At 53.2% G+C, this 21,669-nt stretch overlaps 3 protein-coding genes across 3 annotated transcripts; 1 reads left to right on the forward strand and 2 right to left on the reverse strand.

Moving 5' to 3' along the window:
- Nucleotides 1-1,170: 1,170 nt before the first annotated feature.
- NEUTE1DRAFT_122301 (histone-lysine N-methyltransferase, H3 lysine-36 specific) lies at nt 1,171-4,220 on the forward strand (the record flags this gene model as incomplete). Its single annotated transcript, XM_009852745.1, has 3 exons — nt 1,171-1,582; nt 1,694-3,294; nt 3,360-4,220. The coding sequence occupies 3 exons, from the start codon at nt 1,171-1,173 to the stop codon at nt 4,218-4,220; spliced, it is 2,874 nt and encodes a 957-aa protein (XP_009851047.1).
- A 2,186-nt stretch (nt 4,221-6,406) lies between these two features.
- NEUTE1DRAFT_146458 (uncharacterized protein) lies at nt 6,407-15,075 on the reverse strand (the record flags this gene model as incomplete). Its single annotated transcript, XM_009852746.1, has 4 exons — nt 6,407-7,224; nt 7,321-7,861; nt 11,841-11,894; nt 11,972-15,075. The coding sequence occupies 4 exons, from the start codon at nt 15,073-15,075 to the stop codon at nt 6,589-6,591; spliced, it is 4,335 nt and encodes a 1,444-aa protein (XP_009851048.1).
- Nucleotides 15,076-15,828: 753 nt separating this feature from the next.
- On the reverse strand, nt 15,829-21,266 carry NEUTE1DRAFT_137741 (uncharacterized protein; the record flags this gene model as incomplete). The annotated part of the gene is made up of 3 exons (XM_009852747.1): nt 15,829-15,885; nt 15,974-20,388; nt 20,453-21,266. The coding sequence occupies 3 exons, from the start codon at nt 21,264-21,266 to the stop codon at nt 15,829-15,831; spliced, it is 5,286 nt and encodes a 1,761-aa protein (XP_009851049.1).
- Between the last annotated feature and the right edge of the window lie 403 nt (nt 21,267-21,669).

Here is a 21,669-nt window from a genome sequence, read left to right on the forward strand (position 1 = left end):
CTTGTCGAATAGCTGGAAAAATCGCTGCCCAACGCCGACACTTCCAACGGCAATGTCCATTGATGTGATGAAGTGATGAACTTTTTGCTGGTCGAATGGGAATTCCATGTCATTGCGCCGCCAATTGATGGTGGGGTCTGCATAACCCAAAGGGACATGACAGCTGCCGAATGCCATTGGTTTTCAGCTGCCGGACCGTATGGGCTGCGGAGGCTACCAAAATCGAAACGTAGAGGTCTGCGGCAGGCAAGACCAAGGACCACCGGCACAGTGCCGGACGAACCAGGCGAGGTGGACAAGCTCACGGTGGCACGGCCTCAGCTGGATTGCCTGCCACAAGACTCCAGTGGACTGGACTTTTGAATGGCGATCTCTTTGACCATGCGCCGATACCAATTGGCAGTAGCGCCAGCCGCCGCGAACGAACAATTCCCATTGCTACGCTCGTCCCCAGACTCTCAGAATTCTGACTGCAACTGGCACGCCGAGAAACAGCGACTCCCTCTCTTGTTCGGACCTGCGCGTCGTCTGCCCCAAACAGCTCCCTCTTACGTCCACCGTCGTCGCCGACCCATCGATTCTCTCTTTGGCAGCGCATTTTCCCGGCAGTCAACAACTGAATAATTGCTTCAGCCCAACTGAGGCGTGGCAGTTCGTCGCCTCCAACTGAACCCTCTCAGCATCCGAGTCGCCAGCCAGCGGTCCAGTCGCAGTTGAGCATGCTGTCGCAAAGATCAAGGAGCCAAGACAAGAACACCGCAACGGCAACGGAAGAATAACGGCACCAGCGACCGGCATCCTTTTCCTTCCCTTCCTCTCCAACGAAAGCACCGCGAAGCACCACACGCTTTAGCCGACTACACAGGTACTCGGCCACATCAACTTGCATCATTCTGCCGCCGAGACGAGACGTCACCTTCTTTTCAGCCCGTCGCTCGCTCCACTCTCACCTTCTCATGACCTTTGCGCCTAATCCTACCGACTCCGCCGACCGTCTCCTTTTCCCTAGGTTGCCTTCTCGATCTGCACCTTCTTAGTTTTTTCCTCGACTGCGACCTTCGTACGGCAAACGTGCGCCAAGTGCCCTCGACACACAGACACACAACCGAACCATTACTCACAGTCCCTTTTTCGGGTGCGCGCAGGGCGACCCCAGCTGCTGCATCCACCATGGAGGACGGCCGTCGCTCACCGGATTCGTCCAAGGAATCAAAGTCGGAGGAACACTCCAAGATGAACGGCTCCAAGCTAAAACGGGATGGCGCCAGCAACGCCGGCAATGCGGCTACGCCAAACGGCTCCCAGACCGGAAACTCGAGACACCCAAGCATGTCGCCCGACGAGCACAAGGCTGCGAGTGAGAGCACAGCAACTCCCAGCGAAAATGTCCCGACACAAAAGCCTTCGCGAAAGGCATCTCAGAAGAACATGAAGAGGGAGCCGGTGCTCTTCAACCATCTCCCCGACGTTAGGGAAGAGGCATGCACACATTTCCAGGTCATTCATGACTGTCTCTATGGCTCAAAGAACATGGGTGCATCCGAGCACGACGCGTTGGATTGTGACTGTGCGGAAGAATGGCGTAAGTGAAAATATCTTCAGTTTCCCCTTGCCGCTAGCGTCATGTCCTCCTCCGGCCCGCCCGCCCGCCGGCGCCCCCCAACCGAATACTGACAGCTGGCTCATCGTATAGGTGGTGATATGAACCATGCGTGCGGGGAAGATTCAGACTGTATCAATCGGGCCACGAAAATGGAGTGCGTTGACGGCGACTGCAACTGTGGTAGCGGATGCCAGAACCAGCGCTTTCAGCGAAAACAGTATGCCGACGTGTCGGTCATCAAGACGGAAAAGAAGGGGTTCGGCCTCCGGGCAAACACGGATTTGCAAGTTAACGACTTCATTTTCGAGTACATTGGCGAGGTCATTAACGAGCCGACATTTCGCAGCCGCATGGTCAAATACGACAAGGAGGGCATCAAGCACTTCTATTTCATGTCACTAACCAAATCCGAGTTTGTTGATGCCACTAAGAAGGGCAATCTCGGCAGGTTCTGCAACCATTCGTGCGATCCTAATTGCTACGTCGACAAGTGGGTGGTTGGTGACAAGCTGCGCATGGGCATTTTTGCGGGGCGCGCAATCAAGGCGGGTGAGGAACTGGTGTTCAACTACAACGTGGACCGCTATGGCGCCGACCCGCAGCCTTGCTACTGCGGTGAAGCAAACTGCACCGGTTTCATTGGCGGCAAAACGCAAACAGAGCGTGCAACCAAACTGCCTCCTGCCACCATCGAGGCGCTTGGTATCGAAGACGGAGACAGCTGGGACACGGCGGTGGCGGCCACCGTCAAGAAGCCCCGCAAGAAGAAGGCTACCGAGGACGATGAAGAGTACATCAACCGCTTCGAGCCTCGTGGCCTCGATGAAGAGGGTGTCACCAAGGTCATGGCCACTCTCATGCAGTGCAAGGAGAAATGGATTGCCGTCAAGCTGCTCGGCCGCCTTCAGAATGCCGACGATGACCATGTCCGCAATCGGGTTGTTAAGATGCACGGATACCAGATTTTGAAGACAACCCTCAACACCTTTAAGGAAGACACCAATGTCGTTCTGCAGATTCTCGATATCCTGTACCAACTCCCCCGCATCACCAAGAACAAGATTACCGATTCCAACATCGAAGCCGCCGTCGAGCCCCTCACCCATTCCGACCATGAAGATGTCGCGTCGCAGTCCAAACGATTGCTTCAGGAATGGAGCAAATTGGAGACAGCCTATCGCATCCCGCGCAAGAAGCTCGACCCCTCCGCTCCCGTAACCACAAATTCGTTTGAGGATGACCGCCGTAACGTCAATCATGAGGAGCATCCCTCAAGACCTGTCAATCCGTTCGAGAACATGGTTGTGCCCACGGGTCCCCGCAGCAACATTCCCCAACGGAACATGAACTACTTCAACAACCAGAGACCACGCAAGCTTCCAACGAATCTCCCTGCAGGATGGTTTGTCACCACTGACAGCACAGGCAAATACTATTTTTACGACAAGAGCGGCCATACCCAGTGGCAGCGGCCTACAACGCCTGCTGTCGACGTGCCCAAGCCCTCTGCCAAGGTGGAACAAAACCAGAAGGCTCTGCAGGATATCATCGACAGTTTGACTAAGGAGCCGACGCCCCGCCATTCTGCGAACCAAACCCCTAAATCCAACACACCTGTGCCAGACAATGGTAAGAAGGAGAAGTGGAGGTCTCTTCCGGTTGAGAAACAGATGAAGATTTACGAGAACACGGTATGTCCAATCCCGGAAGCCAACTCCCCCTCTCATTGCGGTGACGCTAAACAAAGTACTTTCAGCTCTTTCCTCATGTGAAATACGTCATGGACAAGTTTCACCGAAGACTTCCCAAGGAAGACCTTAAGCGTTTCGGCCGTGAGATCAACAAAAAACTGGTTGCTTCCGACTACAAGAACCACCGTGTCGATGACCCTACGACCATTTCCTCCAACCAGGCAAGGAAGATCAAGAAATTTGTTAAGGACTTCTTTGATCGTGCTGTGGTCAAGCACAGGGAAAACGAGCAGCGCGCTGCACAGAAAGCCGGGCCATCATCTTCCGGCGCCCCATCACCTACCAACGGCGGTTCAGCAATGGAACCCAAGTCACCACTTGGCCGTAACGGCGCCAGCAATGCCCCCGTCAAGAACCAGCAGCCCGACGCCGATGGCGATATCGTCCTTACAGACGTGGAGGATGAGGGCGAGAATACTCCTGCCACCTCCAGCCCAGACCGCAAGAGGAAGCGTGCGGAAGAGCAAGAGGTTCCGGCGCCGGCATCCGAAGCGATACCTTCACCGAAGCGAGCCAAGGAGGACTCGACAACCGAAGACTCGATCCCCAGCCCTCCGCCCCCTCCGCCGCCGCCGACAGATACTCCACTCACCGAAGAGGAGCGATCAATGCGTGAGCAAGAGGAGGCCTTAATGAGGGAGAACGAAGAAGCGCAGAGGCTGGAGGATGAGGAGGCCGAGCGCCGGGTGAGTGTTACTGTCCAGGGAGCGGCTGCTGCGACCAGCAAGGTGAACGGGGTAAATGGGACCAAGGCCCACCATACCTCGAAGGCATCACCTGCTGTATCCGATGAGAGTGGGATGGATGCTGGTCGTGATGAGAAGAGTAATAAGCAAAGGGTACAACAGGAGCCCGTCAGTCGTTAGCTACCTTTTATAAGTTCTTTTCATTTCTTTTTTTCTCTTTCTTTCTTTATTCTTCTGGGTGCGTGGAAAAGAGTTCAAGGGCTGTTGAAAGCAAATCATGAACAGAGAGGCACAGTTCAAGGAAAATGCTTGAATGGCCTTTTCCTTATCGGTTCGTTGCATGAAACGGTTACCGCCTAACCGCCCTGGAATCATTGTTGGCTGGTTGGCATTAGAAAAGTGGTTGGTTTGGTGGGTACTCGTTTATCCGGTTCATGTTGGGTCGGTTGGTCGGTTGGTCATATATCCAAAATCGGTTGGTACACGGTCCAAAGGGTTGATGGTTTTCTGAGTCATCATTCTCAGCACGTCTAATGTCCGGGGAAAGACGGACGAACAGACAGACAGGCATGGACTCTGGTTATTGCTTTCCTACGATGTTCCACTTTCATCAGCAACAAGTTTATTATTATATTCAGGTCTAGATCGGTGACGGATTGGGTGATGGATGTGCCGGTGCTAGGAACAATTCGACGGTCATCAACATATAGGCGGTAGGCTACTATAATTGGTGGACGAGGGGCACCAGTATTGCTGGCTGACTTTTCAGTCATGGACACACACGCACCTGCACCCTTGTATTGCCTTGGAGGAATTTTCTATTGGTAGAGAACGCAATACTGCATTTTGACAACGGACGCGGTGGTGGCGGTGGTGGTGGTGGTGGTGGTGGATTGACACACACACACACAAGTGATAGCAGATGCATCCATCCTCGCTACATCCCAAACGGCCGGGCAGCTTCTGGCAGCTGATCCCTGGAGGAGGTCGTGTTGAAAAAAGTATATCTACAGGAACCATGATACACGTGGACTGCACGGTGAAGATATCTGCCAATGCAGACGTGTGGCTACAGTGGACCTGGGTGGCAGATGCCTACTTGGTTGCTTGTTTCAAACTCATACAGAGCTCCCTCTTTGTCTCACCACCTCTTTTCCCTCTCCCTTTTTCTTTTCTTTTCTTTTTTTGCTCTCTTTCTCTTAATCTCTCAAAGGCGTTAGGTCTCAAAAACGAAATGGGAATCGGAGAAATGGAAAAAGCATGAATTGGCAACGGCGTCTTTTTTTTTTTTTTTTTTTTTTTTTTTTTTTTTTTTTTTTTTTTTTCAAATTTGGGAAGTACCCGGAGTGAGATGAGAAACAAAGGCGTTCGTTGGCGTTTGATCTTGCCTATATATATACACACAGAGTAGTAGTTCCTTGTGGAAATTTTATCGCATGGCATTGTTGTTTTCATCACTTGCGGTTTGGGTTTCTCATGGTATTGTTATTGTTTTGCTCTTCATTAGGGGCAAGCGAGCCAGCAAGCAAGCAAACTGGTAAACAGGCAGCCGGACTGGAACTGGACAGACGGGCGAGTGCAAAGTGGTGCGAAAAGGCACATGGCAAGATAGGAAAGAGATGAAAGACATAGTGGGAAACTTGGACTCCGTTTGGCGAACTGGGGGGATATAAAGTAGAGAGAGGGAGACATGCGCTTGCCATTTCGTTGTACTCGCGGCGATTGGCGATGTGATGTGGGTTGAACGAGGGAATATACCGCTGTTTGATACATGGAATCTAGAAAATATGCTCTCATGAGTAGAACATATTTGACGTGAATGTTATTGGATGGATACGGAATTTTTGGGGGACAGTCTGATCATAGTGGTGAAGTCTTTCCGCTCGCTCGTTCGTGCTTATAAGCGTGAGCTCTGCCAAGATCTCGGTGGATCTTCGTCTACTTATTCACGCAAACACAGTTTCAAACGTGCTCGGCTCTTATGCATATCCGACGAGGCAATACGACCAAGTGATGGCACGTGAAAAGTGCAGACCGTGAATCAAGAGCGTTCTGACTGGCAGGTTGTTCGACTAATCTGTAATTGGCTATATGTTTTACAATGAAGGTAAATGGTGATCATCCAAGAGGTTGCTAAAATTGGAATATATCCATGCAAGAAAAAGAAAAAAAGGGTATCTATCAAGCGCCGTCTCCTAAGGTCGTTAAAAAAGTATATCCAAGAACCAGAACCAAATTACCAGAGAAAAGTCAAAAACCGCGACCAAAAACCGGGTCGTTTTTCCGTCAATCTTATCTTTCCAACTCCTTTGCTGGCTTCGACGCTGCTGCTGCTGTAGCGCCGTTGTGTAGCCTCCTAATCCCATCCGGTCCAGATCCAGATTATCATGCCCTTCCCCCCTCATGTACCTGTATATACCGTTGATTATCATTAGACAAAAAGCCATTAAGTGTTGTGTGTTTGGTTCCGTCTCGACCAGCATTACCTGCCTGCCCTCTTCGAAACGATTAGAGCGGCGCACACTCGCTCCATCATTTCATTCTCATATCATATCAACCACACCAACCCCGCCGCCACCGTCGTCAAAACCGGCACTACCACCCCCAGCTTCCTTGACCCCAATGTGACTGCACCACCGCTCGTTGACGAAGACACAATCTCCTCGGGCAATGTCTCATTAGCAAACCCCACGCCACAAACCACATTCACCATCTTGGCTGCCTGCACATAAACTCCCGCCACGGGCTGCTTGCGGTCGGCGGCAGCCGCATGATAGACCTGCATCGTCTCCCTCAGACACCCATCACAGGTCGGCACCGTCGACCCGGGCAAACTGACATTCAGCGCCAGGTGATAGACATAGACGGAGCTAGGGTTGGTGAAGTTCATGACGGCGTTTGCGTAGCAGTATCCTTCGACTACTTCTGAAGAAGAAGAGGAGGAGGTGTCTTTCAGACAGGTAGCCGAGCGAACGGGGGCGTAGGCGATCATGGCGACGTACGCGTCGCGGACGACGGTGTGGCCGGCGCGGAACTCGGCGCCGCAGTTGGCGTCCGAGATCAGGTCGGAGGCGAGCGAGGAGAGGTAGGAGGTGCAGAAGTTGGCGTTGGGAGAGCACGAGGCGTCGAGGACGCGGGTGAGCGAGACGAGGGAGCGTTGGGCTTGGAAGAAGGATTGGGAGCCCTGCGCGAAGGGGAAGGGGATGTTAGTTATTGTATAATATGAATTAGAGGAGAAGAGAAGGACAACAACAACAAAAGCAGGGAACGTGGTACATACCTGCATCAATAACGAGATGGGGTAGCACTGGTTGAAAGTCTGGTTATTGAGAAAAGAGTTGAGAAAAGCCGGGCAGTTGCTGTTGGGGCCAAAGTTGGCGGATAAACTGCCGTCGAAGAACTTGGGTAGGGAGCTCGATACGGCGGCGGTCTCTTCGGCCCGGGCGGCGGTGAAAGTGGAAGCACCCGTGGGTTTCTCGGTGACGGTAGAGACGGCGATTTGGAAGGTGGTTGTCACGGAGCCGGATGCAACGGAGGTCATTTCCTTTTCCTCACGCTTCCTCAACCCTCCATGCTTCAACTCCGCCTCCTCCGGTGATAGCAAGATCCATTCTCCTTCATCGATGGTTGGTGGTTCTGAGGTGTCGATATCCAACGGCGCATTAAAGTCGATGGAGTCGCTCAAGTCATCCTTGATTTCGATAGCCAGCGCCCGCGCTGTTACCTGGCTGACAAGGCAAAGCAGGACGACTAGGGTGACGACAACCCATTGGGTCTTTTGTGAAGAACGGGAGGTAAACGAGTACATGATCATGTCACGGCTGTAACAGAGTGTCGTAGCAGTTGGTGGTACATTACTCTGTGGAACACAGATGTCGAGTTGTAGGGTATGTAAAAACGAAGGACTGAAAATTTCCTGATCGGCCGGGTTAGACAGACAGATCGGTGTTAGGGCGCGTATGTCTCGGTATGGTTTAGTCGATCTCCCTTTGTATGTTGATGGCCAGGACGGGGGGGTTAAGCGATGAGAGCAGCGAGCGAGCAAGGGAAGCGCAAGTGGGGATGTCTTTCCCGTCTTTATATCACTGCAGCGGTCCAGTTCCTTGTAGGGAGACCGGGGAGTGATGGGTGATAAATGGCGCCGGCCCAACAAGGCGGGATGGGGGTGAGGAGGAGGAGCTAACAATCCAATGTTGGCATCTGTCTGGTCCAGTCCAAAGGCAGCGTCCCGTGGGCTCTACTTAGAAGAAAGGCCCAAGGGCGGGCGGGATCAGGGAAATGGTCCAATATGGGTAGGCGGGTAAATATAAGACGAGGAACAGAACAATGGGACACCAATGGGGACGAAGAACCGGTGCAATGCCGACGGTGGTTGCAGAAGCAGTGCAGAAAAAAAGGCGTAAGGTCTGCGGGTGTTCTGGCCAGAATGGAAGCTGGGGGCGAGCGGAGTGCGGACACTTGGTTCGCCCGGATGGATGGTTGGCTCGGCTGCGGAGATGAATAATGGTGTTGAGAGCAGGGCAGAGCCATGTACCCTGTCCTGTCTGTTGGTGTCCACCACGTTGAGAGATATTATAGAGGAAGAAGAGAAATGGCTCGAAAGAAAACAAAGCGGGCTGAGAGGGTTGGAAGAGGAAATTAAACAAAAAAGGCAGTCGGACAAGTGCTAATGTTCCCATTGGGGGTGGCACTACACTAGTGCTGTGCGTAAAAGCTGCTACTGTAAAGATCTGGGTCAGGGGTAAAGTGGCAGAGAGGCCAGCCCCAATGCTTCTTTGTTGATGGTGGTGTGGTGTTTTTTTTGTTTTTTGAGGCGTTGTGGCTGTCCTGTTGTGTCCCTCTGTGCCGTCCTCGAGCTTCGACAACCTTCTCTCTTCACTAGTTCCTTCCAAGACGTTGAATGAGCCGACCATGGTGGATGCTAAGCCCGGTGATGGCCTCGAGGGTGTTATTCTCGAGAACGGACCTCGACGTTGAGACAAGCAGAGTGGGATCTCTCTCTCGTACAGTACCTTGGAGATGCATGCGGAGTGGAGCAGGGGTGTGGACGACGAGGATGGTCAACAGGGGTCCCGAAAGAGGCCATCACCAACGAACGGGACGAGAGCTTGGACCGCTGGGCTTGGTTACACCGATGCAAGCAAGTGGGTAGGCGAGAAGCGTGGTGATCAATTATTGAATGGCGCATTTTATAACAAAGGTACGTACACTACATTATGTATAGGCTGTACGTGTATACATACAGCGTATATAATGCAGGGAACCTGTCTTGCGCACCTCTGTCGCTGTTGCTGCTGGCTCCGCATTGGCTCGGTGCATGAAGCCGACTTTGTGCAATTTATTGCTTCCATCAGCCTTCCATACCTAGCTCTCATTGGGTGAACTCGGTGGACCAATCGAATTTGCTAAAGAGAGGAAAGAGGTCGTAAACGGTTCATGACGATTCTTGATGGTGGTGATTGTGGTGGTTTGGTGGCGTTTGAGTGGCTCTCTTTCAGCCTCCAGATGAGCGCAAGCGACGGGGGGAACGTACGAAAGAAAAGGTTGGGAACAAGTCCCACAACTTCAGTTGTCATCGCATTGGATGAAGCGATGAAAGCCAAAGACGGACGACGGCCCATTCAACGTGCGTGCGTGGAAGTGGTACCTGGTAGGGTTCAGCATCGCATCAACTGGATGATGAACCCGATTTAGATCAGACGCAGGTACAAGCCATCGATGTTCAGTTGACTTCCAGATCGGTGGTTGAGGGCAAAAGATGGAAGAAAAGGCTACCACCTCACTGGCGACCGCAAACCCCAAAGCGTACGAGGTGGCACATAAGCGAGATTTGGCTTTTCATCAGCACCTGCTGCCAAGCGAGTGCGTCCGTGCGTGTAAACAAATCGATTTTGTAAGCGAATCCGTCTCCCATCACTGTCGTCGAAGCAATCAATCATCAACACACTTACTTTGTTGGCCTCGGACTTTTCCCAAGTGCACCGCGGCGGATGCCCACAGCGAATGAATCCAATCTGCCATCGGACGGGAAAGATTCTCACCCAAGCTTCTCATCAGTCCTTCTAGCTCCGTCTGCTGTGTACCTCACACCTTGCCACGTTCGGGTGTTCTCAAGTTCGAGTCCTACTTGCACGACATTATTGGTGCGACAGGACATCTGTCTGATTTTTTTTTTTGACAAGCCACGGCTTCCTTGTTCTTCCCTTCTTAACATTCCGACTTTGACAGTCGTCTGAAAACGATCCTTCGCACAACAGAGAAACAAAAGACGGAAAAAGTCTGGACCACCCTCAGCCTCCATTGTAGATCCGGCCGGTTCCGGGGATCAGCACAAAGCGGAATGATCCTTTTGATCCCCTCAAGTGTAGTGGACCGTGGCGCGAGAGATTGATTCCCAATCTCGCAATTTCGCCATTGTCTCCCGCCCGTACATAGCTCGTCAAGGTACCCCGTACCCCCGTAACCCCAACAATGTTTTGCGGTACCCTACGTACCCCCGGAAGACACCATCATCACGCCTTCGGGTGTGTGCCACTGGGCCACGTTCGTTCGTTCGGCATTGGAGAGGGCACTGGTATAAGGGAAACTACGTATCAACATCAAAATTACTTGCCCTAGATCATGTCCTGCCCCTTCCCGTCTAAGCTCTACCATGGTTTTTGCGTGCCTGTTCTCTTCACTTAACTGAATGACGGACGGACAGGTTGCGCAGGTGGTCATGAAGTGGATGTGATGTCCCAAGTTTTTTTTTTTTTTTTTTCCCCTCGAATGGATGATCATGGGGCTTTATGCGTATTCGTCACGCTTTTAATATGATGTTTGAGAATTAGTTGGAGATATCTCCCTACCGCGAGGGACATCTGGTAGACAACTAGACGGCAAGGTAGATGGCTGTTATTTCCAGCTTCGGGAACGAGCACACCATACCCTTTCCTCGTCATCGGCTGTCTCCAAGAGGCTACCAAATTTTCATTAACACAGCCGTGCGATTTGGTCATCTTTCACGCTCTTACTACATAATAAAGTGTCAAGCCTGTACTCTATCGATCCCGATGAGATGAGATGAGATGGAATCCCCTACTTTTCTCGAGATTTGGAAACCCATGGTTTAGTCGACCCTTTTCCCGAACAACCACTCGTCTACACATGTCCCTAGACTTGATCACGCATCAATCATGTCAGCGCCCGCATTCAACCGGAGGTACGAGTCTGGGCCTGGAACCCGTTTTGTATACAACAGAACGCCGCCAGCGCCAGATGTACATATGCGTGTCTAAGACCGGCCGGGCATTGAACGGGCTAAAGGGGTTAAGAATAGGTGAGAGTGGTTCAGTTCGACATCAGCCAGGTACTTGAAGATATGGGATCCCCTCTTTTCTTTTGTGTAACTGACCGGCCACCCGTGAGCTTGCCACATTTGCCCTTCCATGCTCCCTGGGCTGGCTTAGTTGCTGGGTGGAAGTGAAATGTATAGATGGTGCTGAACGATGGGTAACGTTGTCGGTGGTGCGCTGGCTGTTAATCACATGCTTGAGTGAGCACAGTTAGTACCAACTTGCAGCCTAGAGCTGTACCTGGATGATTATTGAATCCATTTCCATTTCATCGTAAAAAGCCCCTATTCGTTCATGTATGCATCCCGTTCCAAAACCAGCCCAGATACCAAGAAGCCGCCATTCGTTAGAATCACAATACAACAAACCTACAAAAACCAAGTTTACCTTCCCAAAAAAAATGCCTCAATCTCAGTGACGCTCTCTTTCCCTTTCTTTCCTACCTGCCCACACGCCCAATATCTACGCAAGATAGACATAATTCCCACCCTCTCTCTCGATATAATCCTTTTCGATAAGTCTGGTTTTCATCAAAAAGGTTAGCAATTATCCCTCCCAAAATTGTCCGTACTCTAAGGAGAACAAAAAAAAACGTACTTCTCTATATTCGCCTTGATATCCGCCGCATCTACCGCCCCCCTCTGTTTCGTCTGGTTAATCACTTCGGCCACCAGTTGCGCATGCGCCATCTTCTTCCGGCTCTTCATGATGCGCACAATCGCCGCCTGCGTCTCAAACTGTCTGTCCTGCGCGACCCTTTCGTGCGTCTCCTTGTTCTCTTCCTTGGTCTCCTTGAGTTGGATCTGGTTGATCTTGACTCGGAACTTGGGATCGGTGAAGGACTTGTTGATAGAAAAGGTGTCGGTCTTGTTGACGTCGCGACCCTTGGGGTGTTTGTTGAGGACGCGCGTCTTGCCGCAGGCTAGGGATTGCAGAGTTCGTTGAAGCTCGGGGTCGGGCATCCCCGTTGCTGAGGCGAGTTGCTCGTAGGAGAGGATCCCGTCCGGAGACTTTTCTTCGGCTTCATTGAAGAGGACGAGGACAATGGCTTGGAAGGCGGAGACAAGTAGTTCCTTTGGTCCGCGGTCGAAGCGTGCCTTGACGACGCAGTGCGCGAGGTTGTGCTTCCATGTTAGACGGCGGCCGGTATGCTTGGATTTGTAGTACGTGTCGAACGTGGTGATGTGGTCCAGCACATTTTGCGGCAACAGGACGCGAACATCGGGGTAGGTAGGCCAAGCGGCAGCTGAAAGGACATTCACGCTCAGGTCGAGCTCCGAATTGGCTACGGGCGAGTCCTCGCCCCTACCGGCTAGCCAGGTCTTGTAGGAGGCGATTTCGTCCTTGGCCAGTTCCTGATCCTTGAACATGATCTCCAGATTGTGGGTGAAACTTGAACCGCACTCGTTCTTCAGCTTGGCCAGCATGTTCCTCTCCGCGTCACGGCTAGCACTGCGACCCATGAGGAGTCTGCGCGCGAGGTCCTTCTTGTAGAACGCCTCGAAGATGTCCTTGCCCTGGATGAACCGGAAAAGCTCCAGGCTGTGGTCCAGTTGTCTATCCAGCTCAGCATCTTCATCTGCCGTGCTAGCAATGCCGCTCCTTTCGGCATCCTGCCTGTCCTTGACATCGGACAACAGTGCCTTGGGTAACGTCTTGAGACCACCGCGTAGCAACATGTCAATGTGCTTGGCGATCATCTCGCCCACCTTCGAGGTGCCCGTATTCCACGACGATGACACCGACTTGTCGTTGATGAAGAACCCGAAAGCGTCGCGTAACCCGTACGTGAAATCTTCGTCTCTGCCGAACGCATCGCGAATCATAACGTCTAGCGCGCGACGCAGCTGCAAGATGCGAATAATCATTTCGTCGCCCCTAGCCGTATCGCTGACAATGGCCGCACCCGCCTTCCTGATGTACTGCTCCCACGGTCCCTTGAGCCTCTTCTGGATACCTGACAACTTTAGCAGCTCGTACAGGGCCTTGATAGAATCGAGATCGTTTGCGTCCAGCAACTTTGCGACGCTGCCGCTATCCAGCAGCTTCTCCGCATAGTTGAAGATGAGAATGTCGTGCGCGTCGTCCTTGAGCTGGCGCTTAGTGGTGCTGTCAAAGTTGTACAAATCGCACCGCTCGCTTTCCTTGTTGAGCAGCCGCTCGCAAGCAACAATGTAGTCCTTGAGCCCGCACGACTCGCTACGCTCTTCCGCAAACCTCCTCACGTATTCTCTCGACTCATGGATGAACTTGGGCTCTAGCTCCTTGCCGTACACGCCCCAGAGCCTCAACATGGCCACCGATTCCCTCAACAGCTGCGAATCGAATCTGCTGTCATCCAGCCGATCAAACATAACCAACACACACACAGCATTGACCACCCGTGCGCCGATGGTCAGCATGTTGGCGCCGTTCCTGCTCCTGGAGCTATACATGGCACTGCGGAACGCACTGATACCCATATCATTGACACTCGTTGGCCCCTCCCTTTTGCCACTAGCACTCTTGCCCTTTCCTTCCGCAGTAGTCCCGCTACCACCGGGAAGTAGATAACTCCTGTCCAAGTAGCTGAAGATCCATCTGATCACCAAAAGCTGCGTAATCCACCTCTTCCAAGCGGCCAGCACCGCCCTGAGCAGGATCACATCCTCTTCCCCTCCCATATCGGAAGCTATAGACGGAGCAGCCGCCAATAACGTCTTGAGCACCTCGTCACTGTTCAACCACCCCTTGCACCGATCCTTCAACCACTCGTACAATTCCCCACTCTCCTTCTTGCCCCGTCGGCAGATATCTTCCACCCCGCGGTATAGTTTCTCCATAGGTTGGCCGCCCGTAGTGGTGTTATTGCCCGCCGCTCCGCTTCGGCTCTGACCACCTGGGCCGCCGGGACTAGGACTGTAGCCCCCAAGAGCAGGAGCGGCACCGGCACCGTGCCCGCTAAAGATAGCTCTAAGCGCCGTATCCAGATCGCCGCGAATGCGTGCATAGTGCGCTTCTTCGGTCTGAGTCTGGGTGGCGACAGGGCGGAGGTTCTTGACGACGAGGCGGCGGGCGCCAATGTGTGTTTGGAGGTAGTTGGTGCCTCCTGGTGTTTTGCCCGTGGCCATGCCGCCGCCCTTGGGATTAAGCGGCGCTGTTGACGTACGGCCCGTGCTGTGCGAGGAAGATAGTGGTGGCCCTCGTATGTGCGAATGAGAAGAAGTGGCAACAGGCGAACTCCCTGCGGAGTTGTTACTTCCTTGGGTGAGGTCGATTACCTCGGGCGGTCCGGAAGCGGGGCGTTTTCCCTTGAGTTTGGCGGACATGGTAGGAGGTGTTGTGGCTGTTGTCGGGTGGGCGGCGGAAGAGGCAGCGAATAACTCGGAGCGGGAGCGCTTGTTGGGAGCAGCAGTGTTGGTGCTGGATGATGCGGCGGCGTGGAGGTGCGACTGCTGGGCGCCTTTATCCTTCAGGTTGTTCAAGTCGTCGAAGCGGCGCTTGGTCGGGGTGGCTTGCGGCGGTGATGATGGCGTATGCTGATGAAGATGGCTCGTGGTGATGTTATTGTTGTTGTTGTTGTTGTTGTTGTTGTTGTTGTTGTTGTTGTTGTTGTTGTTGTTGTTGTTGTTGTTGTTGTTGTTGTTGTTGTTGTTGTTGTTGTTGTTGTTGTTGTTGTCACGAGACAACTCGGACGGATTGGCAGTGCTGTTCGAAGGCATCGATGGACAAGTCGTTTTCAACAAACGTCTCCTCTCGCCTGCGCGGCAGGCTTATATACTAGTTGTGCTGTCAATATTTACAGGCTGCGTGGACTGCGAAGCGATTATGGACTGTTGTCAACAAGTTTCTTTGAATTGCGTGGGAGGAAGTGGAAGTTCAAGTCAAGACGGCCGGGGCATGACGGAGTGAACAATTCCAGGTGGGGGAGGAGCTCCGGCACCGTGTCAGCGGCAACGGCGATAACCGTACGGCACTTACCTATACACTCACTAGAAGTGGGACGCGGCTACCTGTTAACGGCGCGTGATTTCGCGATAAGCATCATCGCTATGTCAGTGGCTAAACGGGGGCTCAACGCTAACAGCAATCTAACTTTAACACCAGTTCGATCTTCAACCAGTTCCGTCCCCTTCCCTTCTGAGAACGAGTCAAAAGCACCAACTTCAAATCCAATTCAAACTCAATGCCAAAATGCTTGTCAGACCAACAACCGAAAAACAGTTTCTTGCTGCCAAATGATGTAGACCTAAAAAAGACACTAACTGAAGACCAGTACACAAAAACTCCCATCCCTTCCTTCCTTACTTCGATGCTATGACACCCCATATCTTTTCTTCTTCTGCTTCTTCTGCTGCCTCTTGTTTGACATCTTCATTCTCTCACACCACTCTTCTCTCAGCACACTTCTCTCCATCTCATCTACCAGCCTTTCATGCGAACCCACAGCTCTTTACCCATTGATTGATGACCCTCTAGTGAAAGAGCAGATCACCCTTCGGCTTTTCAGCAGCCATTTGCTCTTCCTCGAACTGTTCGTTGATCATCCGTTAGCAATTGTTTCTTCTCGTCACCTCCCCATGCAGTAATATTAGGCCAGGATTAGGGAAAAAGACTCACCTCCAAAAACCCGGTAGCGTTAATCAAAAGCATAAACGCCTCCGCCAGCTCATCCACGCGTTCTTCCAACTCCAACTGTGCCTGGCTATCCCTATCCGCACCACTGTACGCACTTCCATTTACCGCCCTCATCGAGACGCCAAGGTTCCCCGACCCAGCACCACCAATCCCCACACTCATCTTCAACACCTGAACCACTAACCCCCTAGCTCCCTGCAAGAACTTGCGTCCCTGCAGCGCATTGTGACTCCCGCGCTTCTTGCCGGCCATTACCGCCGCTGAGACGATTCTGGCTAGAAACACGAGGAGCGTATAGTGCCTTTCCAAAGCGCGGACATAGGTCGTGGAGCCTGTCGAGAAATTTGGTTGTTGTTGACGAACGAAAAGTTCCGGGTCGGTGGAGAAAGCACCCGACACTTCTAGGGCGCGGAAAAGGTTCGACTGGAGAACGAATTTGGACCCGAGCTTGGAGCGACAGAGGGCAAGGAGAAGAGAGAGTTTGGACAGGATATATTGGCTGTCTGTGGCGGATGATTGAGTGGTGAGTGTGAGTTGTTGGGATGATGGTGGCTGTTGTTGTTGCTGTTCGACGGAGGAAGTGGGGGAAGTGGTGACAGCGGACCAATCTTTTAGAATGGTCTTGAGGGAATCGACGAGAACGCCGATAAAGTTGAGACGATTCAGGGTGGTAACTACAAAGGAGCCGTCGAGATCGTTGGTGTGCTGGAGACCGGAAGCCGTCGTGGTGTGATCGAGATGGACGAGGGCTCCCAAGAGGATCATGGCGGCGGTTTGGCACGTCGAGTCGGAGCCGTAGGCGTCATCGCAGATGACGTTAAGGAGACGGTCGCCATAGGCTTGGATGGCCCTGATGGCGCGGGAGCGGGCCGTGGCCAGGGCGTTGCTGGTGGTGGTGCCGGTGTGGTCGGTAGTCTTGTCGACTACCGACGTGAGGTACCGGTAGCAGATGGAGTAGTAAAGAGCGCGCAAATCGGCACTGCCGACCCAGCTGGCGATGGAGGTGAGGCAGACTTGGAAAAGCTGAAAGAGCTTGTCACTGATGAGGTTGCCAATGTCTTTGTCGGTGGCGCCATCGGTATTGTCCGAGAGGTCGAGCTTGAAGAGTAGCACCTTGGCAACGCGAGCAAGCTCAAAAGCCTCGGCGGGGCTGAGTGTGCTGAAGGCCTCCAGGCTGGGCAAAATGGCCTGCAGCGCTTGCAGGAGGAAGGCTAGCTTGGGCGTGCCCTTGAAGTCATTGGCCTCGAACATGACCAGCAGGATGTTGGTCCACGCCCGGAGCACCTTGAGGCGGTGGGCGCTGAACTGCTTCTGGCGGTTCCGGTAGATGACATATTCGAGCAACAGACTCTGCTCACGGTCCCAGGCTGCCAGCTCATCTTGTGTGATTAGGGCCTGGCTATCCTTCTTTTCTGGGTTGTCCCGGTTGAGCCTCTCAGCGCGCTTGAGCAAGGCCAACTCGTGGACTTTGTGAACATTAAATTGGGAGCCGGTCATTGCGTCCTCCTCGATGCATGGGGTGAGGTCGATGTCCCTGTAAATATCGAATTCCGGGGCGGGAATGTCCACAAAGTCGACGTTGAGGAAGTCGAAAAAGTCAAAGATATTAGCAATGTTGATGGGCTCCTCGTTGTCGGCCCGGATCTGTCCATTCAGCAGGGCATCAAATATTTGGCGCTTGACGGTGGGTATCCGCTTTTGGGAAACACTGCAAAGCTCCTTGGCAATGTATTCAAAGGCCATGGCACGCGTCGCAAGGAACTCGATATAAGAATGCGATGCGTCCGTGACCAGGAACTCGGGAGAAGCCGCTTCTACGCCGTCCCACCTGAGGTGTGGTTGGACTTGTGGCTCTTGAAGCAGGGTGTGGAAGAGGAAGTTAGTAGCTCGCAACTCTTCCATGACCAACTTTGAAGAAAGGGGTGAGCTCCAGAGGATCTGGAAGATGCGCAAAATCTTCCGCTTAAGAGTTATTAGGCAGCCTCGCATACCCAACTCCTCTTGGTATACTGACAAGCCAATGAACGCGTTCAACAGGCTATGGAAGAGTGACCGCTGAATATCAAAGGCACCATTGGGTTCAATGGCAAGCCCGTTGATCTCGCAGCGGAAGCCAAGGAGTAGATGAGCGATGGTGGGTTTGTCCGGGTTGGCTTTGAGACATTTGTATAGGAAATCGAGGATGAACACCTTGGTTTGGTAATCCGGCGATTCGGCCTCCAGAACAGGATCGAGCGTCTGGGCGATGGTGTTGGCCAAAGACGCGGCAATTGACACACCTGCACCACCCCTCTCGAGCTGGACAATGGCCTTGTTGCGATGCGCATGACGACCATCGGGTTCCCAGGCCGAGATGATCTCGGGGGATGTCGAAATCTTCTCCAAGAGCTTAAGGGAAGCCCAGGTGAGGTCGGGGTTTCCAAGGTTGGTGAACCGGCCGAGATCCTCCACGAGAGACAGGTGATTCATGATGCCATCTTCAAAAGCGGAATAAGCCCCGCTTGCGACAGAGCGGCTTCGCTGTCCAGACTGCTTCTTGATAAGGGGGCGGACGAGATCGAGATAAGTGTCTTGTAGCTCAAGGACCTTGATCATGACCTGGACAGCTCGCAAGACACCCAAAACAACGGGAGAATCGTGGGACGACTGTCCAAGCACATCCGTATCCCTGTTGATAATGTCGACAAGAATGTTCACAACCTTTTCATTGAACAACCACTCCATAACCCGGGCAAATGGGTGCAGGCACACGTAGGCTTCCAGGCTTGAAGTAGACACGGCAACATCAACATTGACGTTGCTCTCGTTACCCAAGACAATGAGGTCCTCGTTGAACGATGCTAGAGAAGCAAGCGCAAACTCCAGGCAGCTGAGCTGAAGGATCCTCAACTGCATAGGATCGGTGATATCCATAGCCTTCTTGGTCAACACGAGACCAAAGACATAGTCAACATAGACATCAACGCCAGACAGTCGGTTACTGGTGCCCAGCGTTTCCTTGAAAGGCAGTTTGTCGCAAAGCTCTCCATCATCAATCGAGGGCTGGATGAGCGAAATAAGCAGCTGGATAAAGGCAACGGGCTGCTCAAATCCATCACTGATGTCGTCCAAAATAGCCTCCATCACCGCCTGAGGACTGGGCTGCAACATTGCCACGGTTCGTTGTGTGTCCGCCTTGGGGCCCCAACCTCCTACTAGCCAAAGGTCGATAAAGTCCCACATGATTTCCGACTCCTGATGGGTCTTGCGATGCATTAGGGCGCGGAAGGCATTGAAAACACAAGCCCGGAGACGGCCGGGTATCTGGGCACTGGCAAGCCTGATCAGAGTTTCGGGTAGCTCCACGCTTGTGTCAAGAAGTAGAAGATTTCTAGCGACTGGGCTTTCATAGCCGAGTTTGGCAATGAGGCGCAGGTAGCACTCCAGCATCATGGCGGATTCGGGTTCAGTCTCGGCCTGATCGCTGCTGGGCTTCGCATGGTGACGGACAAGCTGAGACGGGGCGGGAAGTGGCTTGGTCTGGAGTTTCTCCATGAAGAACTTGAGTTCCTTGAAGATTTGGTTCCAAGTCAAGGAGGCTGAGCGTTTCAACTTGCCCCCCGAGTGAGTGGTTTCGTCAAGCAAGAAGTTGTGGGCGGCTGTCGCGCATTCTTCATTAGCAGCAAGAGCTTGGAGCATCTCGCAGAACGCGCTGACCAGAGGGGTGGAAGCTCTCCTGGACGCCCAATTCAGGAAGCCGGCGAGGTTGCTTTCGGTATCTTCCCAGAAAGTCATGGCTGCGTCCGGTCGGCCATCGTAGGCGTAGGCAATGATCATGAGGAAGCGTTCCAGATCAAGGTCCTGCTCGTGTGTTTGGCTCAACTGGCGCTGCTCGTCCTCCTCCGTCCTCAACTTACGCAAAACGTCTGGGATATTGGAGATGGCAGCATCGATGAGTACCTCGAGGTGTGTCATTAAACAGAAGTGGAAGTGAGGCGCAAAGGGCAGGGCTTCAGATGCCAGAGGCGTAGTCTTACGCTGCAACCATTGACGCATTCCCCAGCGTGTAGGGTCCTGCCAGTCCTGATTATGCGCATGGCAGTCGGCGGCAACGGCGAGAAGGAAGTCGAAGGCGCCGTCCTTCAGGGCATCCATGAATTGTTTTGTCCTCTCCTCGTCCTCCTTGTCCAGGTTGATGCCCCGCGCTTCGTAGCCGGCGTAATCGTCGTGATACCAGCCGCTATACTCGGCGATCCACCATGCACGCACCGCAGCGCCGAGACTCGGTATCGCCCAGACATCCTCGGCTGTCCTTCCACAGATGAACTCGTTCAGTTGTCGCGCCGGCTCAACGTCTCCACCACCCACATTGGAACCAAAGGTTGCGATATAGGCACCGAGTACCGGGATGAGGTGTACTTGGGTGCGGTGTCAATCTTTGCTTTCAAGGTCCAGAGAGGATGAAGATGGAGGAAGGCTTACCTAACAGGTGATCGTATTTATCTACTTTCCCCAGGAGCTGGATGAACTCCTTGAAATCCTTGGACTCGGCTTGCTTCTTCTCGACTGCGGCACACAGTATGAGGGACAGGGTTTCGTGTTGCTCTATTAGCTTGAGGCGCATGATCTCGGACGGTTCTTGTTGGTCCATCCGCTTGGAGACATTGGGCTGAAATAGGACATTTTGAGCTGCCACCTTCTCCCCGATACTTTGCAGAGTCGACCTGATGGCTTGGAGTCCGGCCACACATTTGGGCACGAATTTCTGGGCGCCGGCCTGGGGCTTGCTACCCTGGGCGGGAATGCCAAAGATCCTCTCGTCGACAACCTGGCCAAAGCCTTCCTGTACCGAGGGGTCGATGTCCTCGTCGTTTGCTATCTGGATGCAAAGGCGCATACAGTCGAGCAGGTAACTCCGCTCGTTTTGGAAGCGGAGGAGGCCGCACACCCACAAGGGACGGTCGAAGCTGGCCTGGTCGCCCTCGGCATCGGCATCGAGAAGGACACGGGCAGCCTCGATTTCGTCGAGATCGAGCTCATCGGCAAGCTTAAGGGCGTCATTGATGAAGCTCTGGGTGACGGAATATTCCTCGTCCTGAACCTTGATCCTGCCACTCTGTAGGGCCGTCCTGTTGGTGGGGTTCCGGGGCGGCTTGTCTAGGAACTTGCTGAAGGAATCCGCGTGCTGCTCGAGCAGCTGCTCGACGGTCTGGAGTTCTTCATAGCGCTGCTGGCTGACAGCCTGGAGCTCGGTGTGGAGGGCGTAGAGAGATTCGAATTTGCGTAGTTCGGCCATAGTTGTCGTTGGGTAGGTAGGTAGGTAGAGGAAAGAGAGATCGAGCGAGGGTGGATGGGCGTGCTGTCGGTGTTGGTGGTGTTGGTGATCAAGCGCCTCAGCGCATTTTTCGAAGACGTGTGGAAGACTGCGGCGGCCGTGGTCGCGCTTCCGTTTTCTGTATGCGCACACCCAATCCAAAGAAGCGCTTCTTGCGCAACTGGATCTCGAATCTCGGTGGGTTGGTGCCTGGTTTGTGCGTGTGGGTGTCCGTCCTGTCGTGTTCTAATTAGTCCAAGCACGAGCCGGCGCGTGTTTGGAGGATTTTTCGGTTGGAGGTGGTTCGTGATGTTGGAGCAAAGAGGGGACTGCGGATTGGCGACAACCGAGTTGGTGACGCGCTTCACCTTCAAGTTGTTGCTTG

This window comes from Neurospora tetrasperma, assembly GCF_000213175.1.
Source record: "Neurospora tetrasperma FGSC 2508 unplaced genomic scaffold NEUTE1scaffold_3, whole genome shotgun sequence".
Classification (NCBI taxonomy): domain Eukaryota; kingdom Fungi; phylum Ascomycota; class Sordariomycetes; order Sordariales; family Sordariaceae; genus Neurospora; species Neurospora tetrasperma.